This window comes from Macaca fascicularis, chromosome 10 (assembly GCF_037993035.2).
Source record: "Macaca fascicularis isolate 582-1 chromosome 10, T2T-MFA8v1.1".
NCBI lineage: Eukaryota > Metazoa > Chordata > Mammalia > Primates > Cercopithecidae > Macaca > Macaca fascicularis.
The window spans coordinates 114,481,675-114,500,668 of NC_088384.1; the positions used below are offsets into that span (position 1 = coordinate 114,481,675).

General features: G+C 41.2%; 1 protein-coding gene across 6 annotated transcripts in view; it reads left to right on the plus strand.

Annotated features, from left to right (window-relative positions):
- Positions 1 to 18,994, plus strand: part of VAPB (VAMP associated protein B and C) — a 55,862-nt gene that overhangs the window by 24,211 nt on the left and 12,657 nt on the right. For 4 of the 6 annotated variants that reach the window (XM_045363190.3, XM_065523344.2, XM_074005607.1 and 1 more), the window contains exon 2: positions 4,935 to 5,087. The exons of the other annotated variants lie outside the window; for them this stretch is intronic. In XM_045363190.3, the coding sequence (XP_045219125.1) occupies positions 4,935 to 5,087 (153 nt within the window). The remainder of the gene's footprint in view (positions 1 to 4,934; positions 5,088 to 18,994) is intronic. 6 annotated transcript variants of the gene reach the window in all.

Consider the following 18,994-nt stretch of genomic DNA (forward strand, 5'->3'; position numbering starts at 1 on the left):
AATTTTCAGTTCATTGGGAATTTTCATTGTTACTTTTTATAATTTGATGGGACATGAACTTTTAAATTATTCTTTTGTAAAAAGGTAGTATTTACATTTCCTGAAAGGAGGGATTTTAATTTTTCTTCCATGGGTCTTGAATGAATAATTACAGAAAAACATTTAAATCATATGTAGATCAGGAGACTGTTTAAAGATTTAATGGAATACTTTTCCCACAAAATGCTCTTAGGTTTCCTGACAAGTTTATTCAGCCATTTTTTTATGACATTTTCAACACCTGGAACCTGACCTCTTAATGTTGTTCTGGAATGTGACTGTCTTCTTTGACCTTTAAACCAGAACTTTGTACATCTTAAGGCCCAATTTTTGTAACTAAGAGTAAAAAGCAACTATTTCTTCTTTCACTTTTAATGGTATGCAAGTTTTTGCTGGTATTGTAGTATTTGCCTTCTAAAACAGGTCAATTCTAGCCCCTCTTACTGTCTTACTCTTACCTCTTATTTCCTTAAACACAATTTAAAATGACAAAAATCCAAGCACAGTGGGTCCTGGGGGAAGGTAGAGGAAATAAATTATACTATGTTTAGCTTTATCTAAATACATTTTAGAGCATGTCAAGGAATTCATTTTCAGTTAGTGCTGTTTCATAACATCTTCAACAAACTCACACAAATGTTCACAGGTGAGTATATGCATAATCTAGGATGTAAAGGGCGTTGTTTACATTATTAAAAAAGAGTAACAGTTTCAAAGAGTATTGCCAATTTCTCCCAAATTCATGTTTTTTCAATTTTTTAACCTCCCATTTCACATTTTAGATGCTTAGTTCCTAGTTTTGCAGACATTATCTGAAATAAGGAATAGAAGATTAAAAATGATTTAAAGTATATGCTGTGGTTCTAGAGACACATCATTTTTTTATCTCTAAAAAGGAAAAATTCTAAGTTTAGAAGGAGATTTCATTTGTAAAATTGACTCTGTACTTTATAAGTAGTGTTTAAATTCATTGGTGATAAATATGCATGTTGGTATAGTAAAATCCCATTTTTTACATAATGCTTTAATGGAAATGGCAGTTTTATGAAATGAAAGTGACTAGTAAAAATCTGAATGATGCTCATAAGCTTTTACATCATTTTTATTGAGGGTTTTGTGTATACTAATCCATTAATACAGGGGAAAAGGAGAACACTAACATAGTTTATTTCCTATAATTATTCAAATCGAATATAATTTATTTTCAATAAAATTCTTGGAGTAAATTGACCAGAGTAGGGAGAGGAAGGTTGGCCTGTTCTTACAAACTATCTTGATTTTTACCTATGGGACTTTGTTGTTTTACCAATGATGTTGTTTCATTGCATATATTTTCAGTATAGTTCCCTCCAGATTTTTACAAATAAAAGCCCGTGAAAGGCCAAGAAATCCCAAGCATGTAAAGACCTAGTATTGCAGAGGGAGAAATCTGGGATGTTTATTTTATCCTGTTTATTATTACAGATATTGCTTGTCTTTTAACAATTTAAACTTCCTTTTATGTGATTTATGTAAGTTGAAGCACCATTAAGATTGCTGTGTAACAGCAATTAATTGTGATGCAATGGATTAACCTGGGGAAATTTTTAAAAACAGTTAAATATTTACATTTACATTTGGCTTATTTTTGTAGAGTACTTTGAAGAAGAGGTCAGTGTAAGAAATACACAAATACTTAAATTTGGGATCCTCACACCCCAACTTCATAAGGGGGAGAGGAGGGAAGGAAGAGACTAGAAACTGAATTGGAAACTAGCAAGTATTCTGGATTTCATCACAGTGGAATCTTGCCAGCATCCTGGTTTGCTGCTCTCACTATACTTCAAACCATTTTAGAAAAAAAGATCTATGTATTTTTGGATGTTTTGGGGGCCATTATGAATTCTTGGCATTCTGCTCTGAAGATACTTCCATGTTTTTGAGGCAGAATCTTGTTGAAACTAGTCACTTTAAGCTTTGATTAAGCTTTGATTTAGAACGCTTTGTGGCCTGAGAGTTTCTGAATCACATTCAAACTGTCGTTGAGTACCTGTCATCCTTAGGCTTTATATTTGAAAGCTCACCCTAATTTCAGGTGTCTCTTTATGTCGTGCACATTTTTGTCCACTTTTTTCTCCCTTCCCCCAGTGTTGCGGTGCTGCTGTGCTTATGTGGAGTTCTTCTGAGTTGCAGTTTTTAGATGAGGGTCAGGGAGTGGATGTACATGGTGATTTGCTTGTGCCCTCATAGGTTTGTGTGTCCTTTATGCCTGTCTGTGTGTGTGTTTTATTGCTGCTTTGACCCTAGAAAATCAGAGCTTGCATAGCTAGTCTTTTCCCCCCTACTCTGTGAGTGCTGAAGTGATCCCTTCCTTAAGCAAGCAGAGAGACTTGGAGGACAGCTTTTTCTCCGTCTTTATTATGAGTCAGACTGCCTGTGTTGGAGAGTGGAAAAGGGTAGTCACGGAGAGTGCTGCCTCTATCATCTCCCCAGCACTGCTTCAGCACCAAGTGTCCTGTTTCTCCCTTTATGCCAAGAACTTGATGCAAGGATGGAGCAGCATCAGCATCTGGCTCTCCCTTACTGTAGCTGAAAATCCTTTTGGGCCACAGGTACCTGGCCTCCTTTGTACTCTTAGTTTTCAATGGGGAGCTGACTTAGAGTGTAGTGATAGAGTTGTTTGTGATAGAAAGGTAAGCAAATGGAGAAATTCTCATGGAGTGTTGCATCTGTGAAGATGTCACTGCTCGTGGAATGAGAATAGTGTTTGTAATAATAATTCACAAAACAATAGATGATGCAGTAGTATAGTCAGTTCTGCTGTAATGCATTCCTGGAATCACCACACTATACTGAATAGCTCAGTAAAAACCACAGGGCTTTTGAGGGAAGTGTGGTTAGGAGCACAGCACTCAAAGCCTTTGTTGGTGACGCATGCACAAAGATAGGGTGCTGGTAAAACCACAAATGCTACAGCAGATATGGCATTTTTCTTGAAAAAGACCCAAAGTTTGTCTGTGGATATGGACATCAGAAGAGTTGTTTTCTTGAAGTAAGGAGGATTACCTGAAATCATATGGAAAGTTGTAATACCAGGTGTGGATAGGTGTGGCTCATTACCCACAAGGTGAACTGAGGTATCCCGTAGGTGGTTGAGGTGTGTGTGCTTGTAAGTTTTCTGTATTTGTTTGCGGTTGGGTTCAGCAAGGAGCAGTTTTCTGTGTTCCCCTAGTGTTGATAGCAGACAAAATCACGCAGAAACAAATATGAAAATTGTTTATGCCCAGAATATCCCTCTAATATGCACATGAGTAATGTTGGATCAAATTTATGTTTTCAGAATAAGCCTCATAGCAGAACTGGCTGTCGTTTGATTTTGGGATTGAGTCCCATTTCCTTCCTTCCTTATCACCATTTTTGATTTCTTAATTTGTATTAAGGTAAGCCCATATCAGATTGATTTTTTTTTTTTTTTTCATGCCCTGAGCATCTCAAGAGTAGAGACACCAGCCTGAGATTTTAATTTTGCTGGAGATAATCCACACACGGGTGGTTTTTTTCTTGGTGAATATGTGGATTGAGACCTTTATTTCATGCAGCCACGGTGCTGGGGCTACAGAGATGGGTAAGGCATAATCCTTGTCCTTAGGAGCTTCGAGTCTCATCGAGAAGTTTTTCAGAACATACATTTGAATGACTTTGTTAGGTCAACATTACGTATTTGTTTGTGAACACACAAGCACACACCCTTTCCCCACCTTCACTTCTGATTTCCTTGCAAATATAAAGACCAGAGTAAAGAACTTGCCTAGAGGAAACACAGAAATACTTATCTACAGGTGAAAAATATGTAAATTTGAAAAGGTGTTGAAAAGGACCTCAGTTTTTGTAGCCACCTGACTAATAAACACAGAGATCACATGTCCACCATAGAGGGGTAAATGCAGAAAAGCAACTTTCAGAGTAATAGGAATAGTATTATTTCATTATTTCTTAGCCCCCATCCCTTGCACATGTGTGCATGTATATTGTTTGTGTAAACATAGATGATGTGGAAAGATCTCCCATATTGTTAATATTAGTTATCTCAGGGGACAAAGGAAAGCTTATTCCTGTTTATACATCTTTTATTGTTTGGTTTAAGAAGCATGTTTTACTTTTTTAATTAAAAAAATCTAATAAAGTAGGAAGTGAATAAATAATAGTAATAAAAAGTATCTTCAGGCCACTGAGCCTGTTTGAACCCTCCCGGTAGCCTCAGTAGTTAATACTGTCTGTAATGTTTCAGGTGTGGACTGCCCAGCAGGACTCTGAACTTCTTGCTATAGCCTAAGGTGATACAAAGTTTTCTGTGGCAACACTATAATGTTGAGAGTTTCTGTGTTTATAGACCATTAACACCTCAAAGTCTTTCTTCTATCTGCTCCTCTTGGCACACTGTGCTTTAGATAATCATTTTGGACCGAGTTTAGTCCTTTGTGCTCTCCCTGTTAGATTTCATATTGTTATTGTGGAAACCAGTATTTAGCATGGGTAAGAACTGGCCTTAGATGCAAGCCATCTGGTTACAGATCCTCACTACCACTATCATGAAAACTTGGACAAGTAACTTGTCCCCCCAAGCCTCAGTTTTCTCATTTACAAAACAGCAATTATCATAAAGTTGTGAGGGTTCAGTGAGATGCTGTATGTTAGAATACTTACACTAGGTACCTAGTGAAATAGTGGGAACATGGTAAATATTAGACGTTACTGGTAGTACATTAACCTCAGCTCATCTCTTTCATCCATTGGCATGTTAATGAGATAATTGTGGATCTCAAATCTTCCCTTAACTGTATTTATAGCTCTCCTTTCCACAAACCTTCTCAACTTTCCTCATGAGACCCCCAATCAGTCTCTGTCTCATTCTACAGGTCCCTTCACTGATGTTGTCACCACCAACCTGAAGCTTGGCAATCCGACAGACCGAAATGTGTGTTTTAAGGTGAAGACTACAGCGCCACGTAGGTACTGTGTGAGGCCCAACAGTGGAATCATTGATGCAGGGGCCTCAATTAATGTATCTGGTAAGTCCGGAGATGAGGCCTGGAGGGTGGACTCAAAAGGCCCCTGGACAGTAGATTTTCTTAAAGTTTATTTGCAGTGTAGCAAAAGAAGAAGATAGACTTCTCTCCACCCACCCCCCCATCCCACCCCACAATCCTCCACCCCACAATCCTCCACCCCCGATCAGAAAGCTGGGTCCCAGTCACCTGTTTTTCATAATTAATGCCTCCTTGTTTCAATGCTTACAGCCCCTTTGCACCTCAATAGTTAGAGCAAAACTGAAGTGATAACTTTAGACCTCACTTCAGAATGAGTTTTGTTTTCACTCCCTTGAAATTAAATCTGCCCTTTGGCAATAAATATAAAAGGGCTAAACAAACTTAATTTTACTTTGTGGGAGAAAGCTAAATGGAGTTATTTTCTTACTTAAGCTAAATGATTTCTGACATTAAGCTCATGCCATTTCCAATGATTGGCCACTGCACTTTACTGATTGTGGAACGCCAAGGGAGATGAGGGCTGAGGAAATTGGAATATACTCGAGGGTGTCAGTTTGGTGCATGTCTGATGGCTTTCCCTTCTGTCTGCGAGTGCATATATTTTCCAAAATCCAGCTTTTGAAAAGATGCTGGTAAAGTGCCCAAATTGAGAATTGGATTTCAGAGTTAAGGAGATGTCAGTGATGGGTTGGAGTTTAAATGCATTTTAGAAATGGAATAAACTTTCAGCTCATTAGAACTTCTCCAGCCAAGAAGGAGCTCTGGGGGAGTGTGTGTTTATCCTGTAAATATCAGGTGACTCACTGTCACAGAGGCTTCTGCATCAATAGAAGCTACTGCTCGTTTGAAGTGAGTACCTCTCTGGCTTTTTCCATGATAGATTTTGATTGTGATACTTTTGGCTATTCATTTGACACCTAAAAAAAAATGACTCACCTCTTCGGAAAAATATAAGGTGTTTCATTATCTGATCATTTCTGCAAACTCTTATTCCCTGCATCTGTTGGTCTCTCTCATTATGGTGTACCCATGCCAGCTCTCCCCCTGTGCTTCTCTGAGTCTGCAAGACCTGATCTGGACTCTCGAATCAGGTTATTATCTTGAAGTCAGGAGGGTGGAAGCTGGCATTGATTGAGTGACTTCTGTGTGCTGGACCTGCACATGTGCTATCTCATATCATTTCTCTTACCTGCCCTGTGAGGGATGCGTTTTTACCTCCATTTTACTAAGAAGTAGACTGGTGGTCATAGGATCATGAAGCTAGCAAGTGACAGAGCCAAGATGTGGATCATTCTGACTGGCTCTGAAGCCCATGCTCTTTGAACTGCAGCGCAGCACTCTGGAGAAAGGAAGGGACTGGGATTTTGGCATTTCCATATCCTCTGGATCCGTATGGTTTAAATTTTTCTGTTGACGTCAAGGGCAGCTGAAATCTTTTATTCCCCTGTTTTATCTACTTTCCCGCCTCGATTTCCATGCCCGTATCAAATTTGAGCAAATTTGTCAGTAGATGAAAATTACCAATTTTCACAGTAAGAACAGGGAACGCAGCATGGTTTTCTGAATAAAAGAATCTCAGTAGGTAGTTGTACAATGTTAGTGTGTTTTCTGATATAAAATATAAATATGTATGGGTGGGTGTAGGTGTATGTCTCTGTCTCTTTTTTTTTTTTTTGAGACGGAGTCTCGCTGTGTCTCCCAGGCTGGAGTGCAGTGGCGTGATCTCGGCTCACTGCAAGCTCCGCCTCCCGGGTTCACGCCATTCTCCGGCCTCAGCCTCCCAAGTAGCTGAGACTACAGGCGCTCGCCACCACGCCCGGCTAGTTTTTTGTATTTTTAGTAGAGACGGGGTTCCACCATGTTAGCCAGGATAGTCTCGATCTCCTGACCTCGTGATCCACCTGCCTCGGCCTCCCAAAGTGCTGGGATTACAGGCTTGAGCCACCGCGCCCGGCCTTTTTTTTTTTTTTTTTTTTTTAGACAGAGTCTCACTTTGTTGCCCAGGCTGGAGTGCAATGGTGCCATCTTGGCTCACTGCAACCTCCCAGATTCAAGCAATTCTCATGTCTCAGCCTCCCGAGTAGCTAGGATTACAGGTGTGTGCCACCACACCTGGTAATTTTTGTATTTTTAGCGGAGACAAGGTTTCACCATGTTGGCTAGGCTGGCCTCAAACTCCTGACCTCATGTGATCCGCCCATCTCGGCCTCCCAAAATGCTGGGATTACATGCTTGAGCTGCTGCGCCCGGCATCTCTGTCTCTCTTTCAGGAAGATCCATTGTTTCCCCATCATAGGAAGTTTTAAAAAGCAAAAGCAAACTCTGCCTTTGTTCTGATCTATGATTGCTTACACAAGGAAGACCAAGACTTTGTGGTTGTGGCCTTCCTTTGGCAGATGAAGTAAGGCATAGAGTGTGACATAGTCATCAAGGGTCACGTGGATGGTCATGGCAGCACTGCTATTTGAAGCTGGTGGCTTGGCTCCTGATCCAGTGCTCTTTCTGTCATACTAAACTGCCTCAGTAGTGTTAGAGGATGACCCCACTTATGAATGAATATAAAAAGTACCATCATTCTCAAAGTTTAATGTATTTGGGGGGAAAAGTAGTTGAATAATAAAATGTCCATGTGTCTGTAGACTTTCTTCCTAGATGAGACAAGATCATATCTGCACCTTAGAAAAGGGTTCCTTTGTTATTATTTGGTATTTATCCCAGTGCTTGAGGGGAACCAAGGTGAAGCCAGATATCATTGCATTTCTAGGACAGCCTTGCAAGTCAGCAAAGGAGACCAGCCCCATTTGCTGCAGTTGTATTGCTGAGGGACTACTGCATCATTTATTAGACGTGCATAGCTTGGGATAAAAAGCACTGCCTTTTTCCGGGAGTCCTCTTGATATTAATACAGCTACATGATGACATCTTGGTGAGTCAGTAGAGTCCTCAGGAGGAGGAGGATACCAGTGGACAGGCAGTGCAGATTATCCAAAAGCCAGCCTCCCCTTTTCCCCGGAGGTGCACATGGCCAAGCTTGGTTTTACCCACTCTCTTCAAAGATTAGTGGATTTGAGGTTAGGAAACCTGAACAGGAAGACCAGTTATGCTGTTTAACCAGCTGGCTGAATTTTGACCAACCTATTAACCTTTCTAGGTTCTTGTTTTCTCACTTGTAAGGTAGGGAGAATAGTGTCTGCCTTACAGAATGTTTACAAATACTGCAGAATCGACAGCATGGTACAAGAGTGGTACATTTGTACATTGTTCTTCTTCTAGCTTTGACAAAATCCGGCTAGTTTTTGAAGAAGGTGGATTGCATAATACTTGAATTGACTGTTTAGAAATAAATCAACCCCTACATTTTGTTTGTTTATGGACCTTTCCTAATTTTGAGAAGAAATTTGTATTTTCTCTTCCTTGTATAATATTCATTTGTTTTATAGTGAAAAGTTGCCAGTACATTTTCAGATATAATCTTTAAAAAGGTGGCCACCAAATCAACTTAAAATACTGCTAGCATTGCCCTGCCCACCACCCAGAGTGGGCAGGGCATACCTAAGAAGGACATGACCAGTGTGCTTTTCCCATTTCTGAAAACCCTTGGGATGCACTAGCCATTTGGGAAGGCTATAAATCATTATTTTAAAGAGAGGAGGGATGGAGGGGGAAGGAAAGAAAGAGAGGAGGGAAGCAGGAAGGTGGGAAGGGAGGGAGGGTTGATGGTAATGATGTCTGCCCATGGAGCTGGCACCTGTGCTGGCCAGAGGGATCAAGGTTTTGAAGGCACACAGGTCTAGATTGTGACATGGAAAGCCAGATGTCTTTGAGACATACCCTGTGAAGCTCTTCTTACCTTTTCACATTACCCTCATATTCAAGGGACCTTACATTGTGCTTCAAAAGTTCAGGCTCTGACCTGTCATGCTATTTTCTTCAAAACATGGCAGATCACTTATTGGGTCCTTAAAAACACTCCCTTTTATAAACTTACGTGGTAAAGTAAGAGTGGACACAGGCATAACCTAAACTTTTTGTGTCAGTGGTTTATAATGTGTGGGCTTTACCAAAGAGTTGCTTTAAGATATGGTCCCCTGGACCTATAATTTGAATCTTTTTCTTTGTCCTTTCCATAGGTGCTTGTCTTATCTCATTTTTATTGTAGCCCCTTCTGGGGTTTGTGCTTGTTGGATGAGACAGCATGGTAGGTAGGGGGTGCGGGGGGCTTTCTCTTTGCATTCACTGGCCCAGAATTGCTGTGGTTTTGGCCCCTTGCTCCATGATACATACTATCAACTAGAGATGGTTTTGAATTATTTAATCTGGACCTCAGCAAAATAGGTACACTTAAATAAGGATTGGAGAACGGGACGTTGGATATTTTTCCTCCTGAGATTTCAAATGTAAGGAATAAAGAACTTTTTGAATTAATGAATTGTTTTGAGGCAGTGGGGGATCTTCCCAGTTGTTCTGGCTTTACAAAATTAAATCTATTTTCTGAACTGTTTGGTGGGAAAATATTTTTAAGGTACATAATTTCTGAAAATCTCTTTATGGTAAGCTGTTAGGTGGTTGTGGATTTTTTTTTTTTCTTTAGTGTTTCAGTTAATAATGAGGGAGTTTTCCATTAATATTCCAAACCATGTTTGCCAGCGGATACAGCAGGTGAAGTGGTAAAATTATGGGCCCATCAAAAATACTTACGCTTCCTGTAATATGATATTAAGTTTAATATTTTTATAACCTTCACTGAATTCTAATTTCACTAAAGTAGCAAGCATGCTTCCATTTGTAGTTCAATTATGTACATTGGTTGCCTGTGTACCAAGCAAATTAGAAATGCAAAATATCTGTGTGTGGAGGGGGGCATTGGAAAGAGTCATTAAAGATACCAATATTTAGGTACGGATGTACTTTACTAAGTGTACCTTGGGAATTGAAAATGAATTAAAGACAAACACAAAACTCCCAGTGTCTGAATCTGTATTTTAAATTAGAATTCAAAGGATTAAGGAGCAGTATTCATTCCTGACATACAGCCCTTTTCAGCACTCTTTTCAATCACATTTAAAGCATAAAGTTTTTCCAGTAAAATCCTCAGGACAGCCAGGTTCGATGGCTCATGCCTGTGATCCCAGCACTTTGGGAGGCCGAGGTGGGTGGATCACCTGAGGTTGGGAGTTCGAGACCAGCCTGACCAACATGGAGAAACCCCGTCTCTACTAAACATACAAAATTAGCTGGGCATGGTGGCACATGCCTGTAATCCCAGCTACTCAGGAAGGCTGAGGCAGGAGAATTGCTTGAACCCAGGAGGTGGAGGTTGCAGTGAGCCAAGATCGTGCCATTGCACTCTAGCCTGGGCGACAAGAGGGAAACTCCATCTCAAAAAAAAAAAAAAAAAAAAAAAAAAATCCTCAGGACAGAGCATGAACATCAGCAGCTCTTCTTGGATGGAAACATTGATCAGTTAATTTAAATGGATAGTATTGTGATTAATAATTAATCCTTTTAAGATTTCCCTGACTCGGTTTAATATAGCTGTTTGGTGGCCCTGGATCAGTCAACCGGGGTGCACCTTTCAGGTGATTAGCACTAGGGTATAAGCGCACAGAGCCCTTAGACAAAGAAGCCAAATATTTATCCATCAAGCACTGATAGTGGGAGCTGCGTTTGGGGTGTTTGGGCTTCTTAACAGCAGCATTCTTCTTAGTTTGATTGTTTGCTTTGGAAGTCTCTGAAAAGCGAAACTTTTTTATAAGTGGTTTCCATGAACCAGGCTTATTACTCTCAGATAACAACAACTCACATTCATACTTTAAAAGATGTCTTTAATCTTTTTCACCAGATGAGATTCTGGTTAAACAAAAAGTAGAAAAAAGAAAATTGCCCACAAAAATTCAGCTTAATTATGCTTTTAAGGGTCTTTACACATTTACTGTAATACTTAGCTTTTTAATGAAGAATTGTTACTTTTCTTGTGACTATGACATAGTTTATTCGTTACATTTTCAAATATCAAGATCGAGAGGACTTATACATTTCGTCTACCTCAGTTAGCTGAAGGTAACTTCAACTATGTACAGCATAACTGAGAAGCAAAAAATAAGCAAAGTTTTAAGAAGCCAAAAGTGATTTTCTTTTTGCTCATTACGGGTCCTTGCATACTTACACACTTGAGGGCTCTCCAGTCTTGAATGTTGTCTTGTTTATTCTTACCTTAGACTTACTGTTAACCCTGTCCTGGTTGCCAGCCCATCACAGATCAGAATAAAGGGAAAGGAGTAGAGAGGTGGCCACATTGAAAGTGGCCCATGTGACAGCGCGTAGCAGACAGTGGACGTGCTGGGCAAGAACACCACAGAGAGCAAGTGCGGAGCATTCAGAAATAACATTGGGGAGCCGGAATTCCTTAAGCCTCGGGGAACTGTTCTCCATGTTTTAGGTGATCAACCCCAAGAGACACAGCTTGCAGGTTTCACTAATATGGTATATAATGGGGGTTCATGTCACCACATAAGAGTAATCAGAAAAGGGGTATGTTATATTCCGTTATAAATGTTAGAGGAGACTGAAAAGTATGTTGGATTTTTGAAAAAGATTTACATTTTAAAAGATATTTATAAAAAAGAGTGAATAAGCCTTGTTATTTGGCCAGTGCCTGTAGATAGCAGTCCTCATCTTCCATTGATACTGGAGAAAGGAGACCTCACTGTCAGCACATTTGTACTAGTCTCTGCACAAATAAATTAATCAGACTGTGAGGAGTTTGTTTTCTAAGACAGAATACACAAACTGGAAAATCCTGTAGAGAACACAAAGACTCTTCAGTGTTGACTGATTTATTAGTAAATGCAATTCATTATTTACTTGCTAGACTCAGAGTTCCATCCATGGACCCCTGAATAGGCAGAGGTCCACCAAGGTAGTCACGATCTCAACGTGTTGAGGACTGTAAAGGAAATGATAAATTTGCTCACAGTCTAAAATGTCCGACTTCTTTGCTTTAGGCTAGAATTATATCGCCTTGTTTAGGTAATGCTGGTTATCTCTAGCTCATCAGGAGCTCTGCTTGGCATTTATGTATCTGTGTCTTTGATTACTCTCAAAAAAGTGGATCAGTGACTTCATTCCGATCCTATAAGCGCAGTATGGTAGAGGACAGTCTTTATGCAGGCTTTGTGAGAGGATAGGGAGTGCGAGACTGAGGGCACTGCCATCAGAAGCTGGAAGCCCTATCTTGCCCACTTGGAAGGGAGGGAGTGACTCTGGGAAGTAGGACAGAAGAAAAGCCAGCTAGTGGTGGTAAAGGAGGGTTTCGTCTTTGGGCTTCTCCAAGGATATTTCTAGGGAGAGCATGATTCAGGAACACTTTGAATGTTGGAAGAGAAGAAGGTGCAAACCTGTCAACTAATGAAAAAAATGCAAATTAGCACCCAGAATGTGAGCTATTAAAACATTAAGTTCTGGGCTCAGTCTCACTGGGGAGAAAAGGCAAACATGTCAGTAGGAGCTTAGGAGTCTTGGAGTTGACAGTCTCCTAACAAAGTAAGGTGCCCACAGTAGGCACTGTGGTATGAAATGGTGTTTCAGCAGGAACTGTGATGTTAGAAGGTATAGCACAGCACAGATTTTCCAGGTGCAGGCCCTGGGCCAGCAGCAGCAGCAGCAGCCCACCTGGGGACCTGTTAGAAATGGGAGTGCTCATTCTCACTCCGTCCCTGCTAACACAGACATTCTGGAGGTGGGGTCTAGCAGTTGGTGTTGTAGCAAACATTCCTGGTGATTCTGATACTCACTGAAGTTTGAGAACTTTTCCCTTCAGGGTTCTTATCTACATTTTATTATATTTATATATTTATTTATTTTTGACAAAGTCTCTCTCTGTTACCCAGGCTGGAGTGCAGTGGTGCCATCTCAGCTCACTGCAACCTCTGCCTCCCGGGGTCAAACGATTCTTGTGCCTCAGCTTCCCCAGTAGCTGGGATTACAGGTGTGTGCCACCATGCCCAGAATTTTTTGTATTTTTAGTTAGGGATGGGATTTCACCATGTTGGCCAGGCTGGCCTCAAACTCCTGGCCTCAAGTGATCTGCCTACCTCGGCCTCCCAAAGTGCTGGGATTGCAGGTGTGGGCCACTGCACCTGGCCTTATTTATTTACTTATTTATGGAGTTGGGATCTTGCTGTGTTGCTCAGCCTGGAGTGCATGCCGCTCTCATAGCTCACTGTAGCCTCAAATTTCTGGGCTCAAGCAGTCCCCTTGCCTCAGCCTCCCAAGTAGCTGGGACTACAGACATGCACCACCACGCCTGGCTATTCCTTACAGTGTTCTGTCAGAGGATTAAGTCCTGGAAGATGGGGTATATTGACATGTGAGTAGAGTAAGAGAGAATCAAGAGAAACGTGTCAGGCAAGGCTGACATGATAAGAGGAGACTTTGATGATGATCGGAGAGCATCACTGGGTCTAAGGACATAGGGGCATGGTGTGTGGCCTGAGTGACGTGCACACCTGTTGGAGCAGAAGGGAGGCCTCCAATAAGAGATACCAAGAAATCCAAGAAGGGCCAGATTGTGAAAAGCTGAACTGATTGCCTTTTACTTAGGACATAGTTACTCTTACAGGAGGTTTTTGATTTGAGGAATTAACGTGATACAAGTAGGGTATTAAGGTAAGATTAAATGTGTGGAGTTTGTAGGGGCTAGGCAGGGTGATTTGGTTGGGAAAGAAACTAGAAGAAACTTGGAAAAATCTCTTAGTTGGGAGAAATCTAGAGAGATCTGTGGGCCTGAGCTGAGATTGTAGGCATGCAAAATGTGGAGAGAGAGATTTCGAAGATAAGATTCTGAGATTAAAAAAAAGTGAAGCATGTGCCATAGTGCTTGTTAGACTTTATTTGCTGTTACCATTATGATGCAGATGAAAGTGATCTGTGATTTGCTTGGGTTCTCAGAAGCAGCATTTATGCTGCATTTAATCAAGTCATCATTTCTCCAAGGGGTGTGTGTATATGTTTTAAGTAGCGTATCTTCTGCATTTCTTTTCTGTTGAGGAAACTCTGATATTATTGATCCAATGTTATGACCCCAAAGGCCCTTTCTTAACAGGATCCCAGTTTGCAATCTGTAATACAACAGGCATTGTATCACAAAGCGTTAATGTGGATGAGTAGTGACCTGGCTTCCAGGCTGTCTTCTGGTAACAGACTTCTTTTTAATGTATCAGCAGATACATTTTAAAAGTAGGATAGATGATTCATTTAAGAGGGCTTTATCATCAGTATCTCTGGTATTCAAGTGAAGAGATACTGGTGAATACCATTTGGTGTAGCATAACAGTGCTTAAACTTTTTGGTCTCAGGACCCCTTTACATTCTTAAAAATGAAGACACAGCTGGGCACAGTGGCAGGCACCTATAGTCCTAGCTACTCAGGAGGCTAAGGCAGAAGGATCACTTGAGCCCAGGAGTTGGAGGCCAGTCTAGACAACATTAGCAAGACCCCATCTCTTTTAAAAAAAAAAGTGAAAGTGAAATAAGTTAATGGGAAACTGTTTAATAACCTGCCATGGAAAAAAGTACATAATTTCTGTCACCGTTTGCACGTATGGAGCTGAAAGAACTAATGATTAGTAGCATTCTGTCATGTTTTTATAAAGTTCCCACTAACAGGATAGAGCAAATTGAATTTGACATGAGATGATAGTAGCTGAAAAATACAAACTATTTGATGTGAGTTAGGGGCCATGTTAAGCAGGATGTGGATACCGAGGTACTCCAGGAGTTTATGAAGTTTCACAGAATCTGGGTGTCCCAGATCTTCACTGTGGCTCACTGATGTCGGAGCCCACAAGCCAAGGAGAGCTGGTGGTGGCAAGCACCCCCCTTAGATGTTCCAGGCTGGTAGAAATCTAGAAGTGAGTCTTTGGGGCCTGAGCTGAGATTGTAGGCATGTAAAATGTGAAGAGATTTCTTTTCAAAGATGAGATTCTGAGATTTAAAAAATGAAGCATATGCCATGGTGCTTGTTAGACTTTTTTTTTTTCTCCAAAGCAAAAACCTTTTATCAGATCAGAAACCTCCCATAAGTACCCACCTTATACCTAGAACTTCCTGAAAGTTGACATGCCAGTAGGGCATGGTTTTTATTCCCAATTGAAAAGTTTCTATTCAACAGTGTATTTAGGCATCTGTGTATATATCTGCTCAGTCCTCTGCTTTTGCAGAAGGGCTGTTGGACCTGCTACCTCAGGCTGTCGCCGGGGCTCCGTTAAAGTGATTGCTTACACCCACTGCCTTGTGGTGGGTGTTTATGTCTTCTCCCCTGCCCATGAAATGGTCCTTCCATGTCTACACTGTGGTGACTTGGTAGGTAGGATGTTCTAGGCCTGGAGCTGTGCTGGTGACATCTGTAAGGTCTGCAGTAAGGGGGCAGTATATCTCAGACAGTGCCCTTCTGTGGAGGTAGAGCAAGCAGTTGCAAAGGCGTTTGATTAGAGGAGCATAGGTAATGCCCCATTCCTTCCGTAAGGAATGTGTGTGCATGCATATGTGCTTCTATTTTCACCTGAGGGCCAGGTACGTCCCGAAAACTCAAGACCTGGTTTGTGTAAATCTCCTTTCTCTTTTTAAACTGCAGATTCTACCAAGAGGGGTACTACTTAGAGCCACCAGTGTGTTATTACTTAACCGCATTGACTTACTTAACCATATTGTTTACCTCCTGGAGGGCCTGTGCTATTTGTTGTAGCATAACAGTGCTCAAACTTTTTGGTCTCAGGACTCCTTTACATTCTTAAAAATGAAGATGCAGCTGGGCACAGTGGCAGGCACCTATGGTCCTAGCTACTCAGGAAGCTAAGGCAGGAGGATCATTTGAGCCCAGGAGTTGGAGGCCAGTCTGGACAACATAGCAAGACCCCATCTCTTTAAAAAAAAAAAAAAAAAAAAAAAAGGACCCACAAAGCTTTTTGGTTTGTGGGGTTTATCAATATTATATTAAAAATTAAACTGAAAATTTGTAAAATCATTTAAGAATGACATAATTACATGTTAACAGTAACATTTTTAATGAAAAATAAGTTTTCAAAAAAATTAGTGAGAAGACTGAAACTTGACGCGTTTTTCCATTTTTTGCCAATTTCTTTTCTTTTTTTTGAGATGGAGTCTGTTGGTCAAGCTGTAATGCAGTGGCACGATCTTGCCACTGCACTGTAGCATGAAGGACAGAGTGAGACTCCATCCTCCCAGGTTCAAGTGATTCTCATGCCTCAGCCTCCCGAATAGCTGGGATTACAGGTGCCCGCCACCATGCCCGGCTAGTTTTTGTATTTTCAGTAGAGACAGGGTTGCCTCTTGGCCAGGCTGATCTCAAACTCCTGGCCTCATGTGATCCACCCGCCTTGGCCTCCCAAAGTGCTGGGATTACAGCCGTGAGCCACCGTGCCTGGCCTGCAAATTTCATTTTTCTTTTTTTTTTGTTTTGAGGCAGAGTCTTGCTCTGTCACCCAGGCTGGAGTACAGTAGCGCAATCTTGGCTCACTGCAATCTCCACCTCCCAGGTTTAAACGATTCTCCTGCCTCAGCCTCCTGAGTAGCTGGGATTACAGGCGTGCACCACCAAGCCCAGATAATTTTTGTATTTTTAGTAAAGAAAGGGTTTCACCATGTTAGTGAGGCTGGTCTGGAACTCTTGACCTTAGGTGATCCACCCACCCCTGCCTCCTGAAGTGCTGGGATTATAGGCGTGAGCCACTCTGCCCTGTGGCAAATTTCTTTAGTGTCTGTTTCAATAGAAGACAGGCTGGATTCTCATATCTGCTTCTACATTTAGTCTGTTAGGATGTGTTCTTTTGGTGAATGCATATGGAGAAAAACTGCTTTCTCCACAGATAATGTAGTTGGAAAAGGGAAGAGTATGTTTAATGCTTTTTCAGATAAATCTGAACATTCTTCGATACTACACCAAAACTTGACAAGTGTTACTTTCTTCAAGGTTATTAGTATGATGTGGAATCTGAGGCCATGTCTGTGACTTTTTGAACATTGTTTCACTAAAACACATCAGTCTCTCCTGTACTTTGAATGGATTTTGTGATATCATGCATGGACTGTTTGGAAACCATTTGCTGAGTGTTGCAGAGCTTCCAAATGTTGGCATATTGCATCGTACACTTGCAAAAAAATCACATTCATTTCTTTTCCTGCTGATCTCATTGGAAAAGTCTGTATTTGCAGAACCATGAAGCTGTGGTTGGCAGATAAGTTTTCCACAATTATAATTTTTGCCTGAAAGCTTGTATTTTATCATTGATAATAAGTACTGTAAATTGTTTTTCTCTAGAGTCAAAGCTGGGTTTGAGCCCTGGCACTCTTGTTTAATATGCTGGCCGTGGGACCCAGGTGAGCCCACTTAGCGCCTTTCTAAGCCCTTATCTTTTTTTTTTTTTTTTTTCTTTTTTTAAGAGACTGGGTCTTGCTCTGTCACCCAGGCTGGAGTTCAGTGGCGCTATCATAGCTCTCTCTCTGCAGCCTCCATCTCCCAGGCCCAAGCAGTCCTTCCAGCTCAATTTCAGCCTCTCAAGTAACTGGGACTACAGTCTCTCCTGTACTTTGAATGGATTTTGTGATATCATGCATGGACTGTTTGGAAACCATTTGCTGAGTGTTGCAGAGCTTCCAAATGTTGGCATATTGCATCGTACACTTGCAAAACCATCACATTCATTTCTTTTCCTGCTGATCTCATTGGAAAAGTCTGTGAGTATAGGCCACCATGCCCAGCTGATTTTTTTGTGGTAGAGATGAGGTCTTGCTTTGTCGCCCAGGTTGGTTTTGAACTGAAGTGATCCCCCCGCCTTGGCCTCCCAAAGTGTTGGTATTAACAGGTGTGAGCCACTGTGCCTGGCAGCCCTTATCTTTTTATCTTGAAAAAGGAGATATGTGCTGCTTTGATGGATTGTTGTGAGTCGTAAATGGGAGAACTAAGGATAATTTGCCTTCTATGGTACCTATTACACAGGAGACATGCGTAAAGGTTCTTTTCCTTTCTTTCCTTCTTGGGCCATCATGAAAGTATTGGGGATGAAGAAGCTGAGGGATGGTGGAGAAATGGAAAGGAAAGGCCTGTTTTCCCTTGGGGCATTCTTAGAACCCAGGCAGAGCTCTGGACACAGTGCCCTTGGCTGTACTTTTTTACTCCCACTGCCTCTAGGAAGGTGGTGAATGGGAAGGGGCAGGCAGAGCTTCCTGGGGCTGTTTTTTGGGGGTGTGTTCTGTTCTCTGGATCCATTGGTTTTTTTTTTATTTTGTCTAAATAGCTTCTCTAAAAATTAGCATTTTCCTTAGATTGCTGTCATGTGAGCATCAGGGCTCTTTACAAATAAACCTTGTTCCTCCTCAGAGCTCTCCAGAGTGGTAGACTTGGGAATGGTGCAATAGCTGTTCACGGCTGGGAGAACAGAGGCTCAAGGGGAGACAGTGTTTACTACTAGATCTGTGCCCTGCCAAAAATCTAAGAGTAGTTCAGGTCAAAGTTCTCTTCTTTCCTAAACTGAAAAATACCAGAGCATGATTTTGTCACAGCCAAGCAAGACCTGAAATTCTTAAAACTGAATTTACTTTAATTTTAGAAAGGGAATGTTAATCTAACAGTGTGTCCCAGCTCCAAAGAAGGTTGACAGTCCCTGTCCAGGAAAGTTCACAGGACATGTGAAGGCACTGGCTCTTTACTTTATAATGTGTGTCTTCCTTATTGCAGTCTTGGGGGCAGAAAAAACAAAACAAAACAAAACACATTGGGAATTTAGCTTTCAGAAAAAGCATTGACCTTCCAGTCTGGTCATTTGTCCCTGAGGTTAAATGTCAAGCCCAGGTAGGTAAATGTTCCAGGTCTGTCTATAGGAAAGTTCAGCTCTTGCCAGTTCAGTGATGCC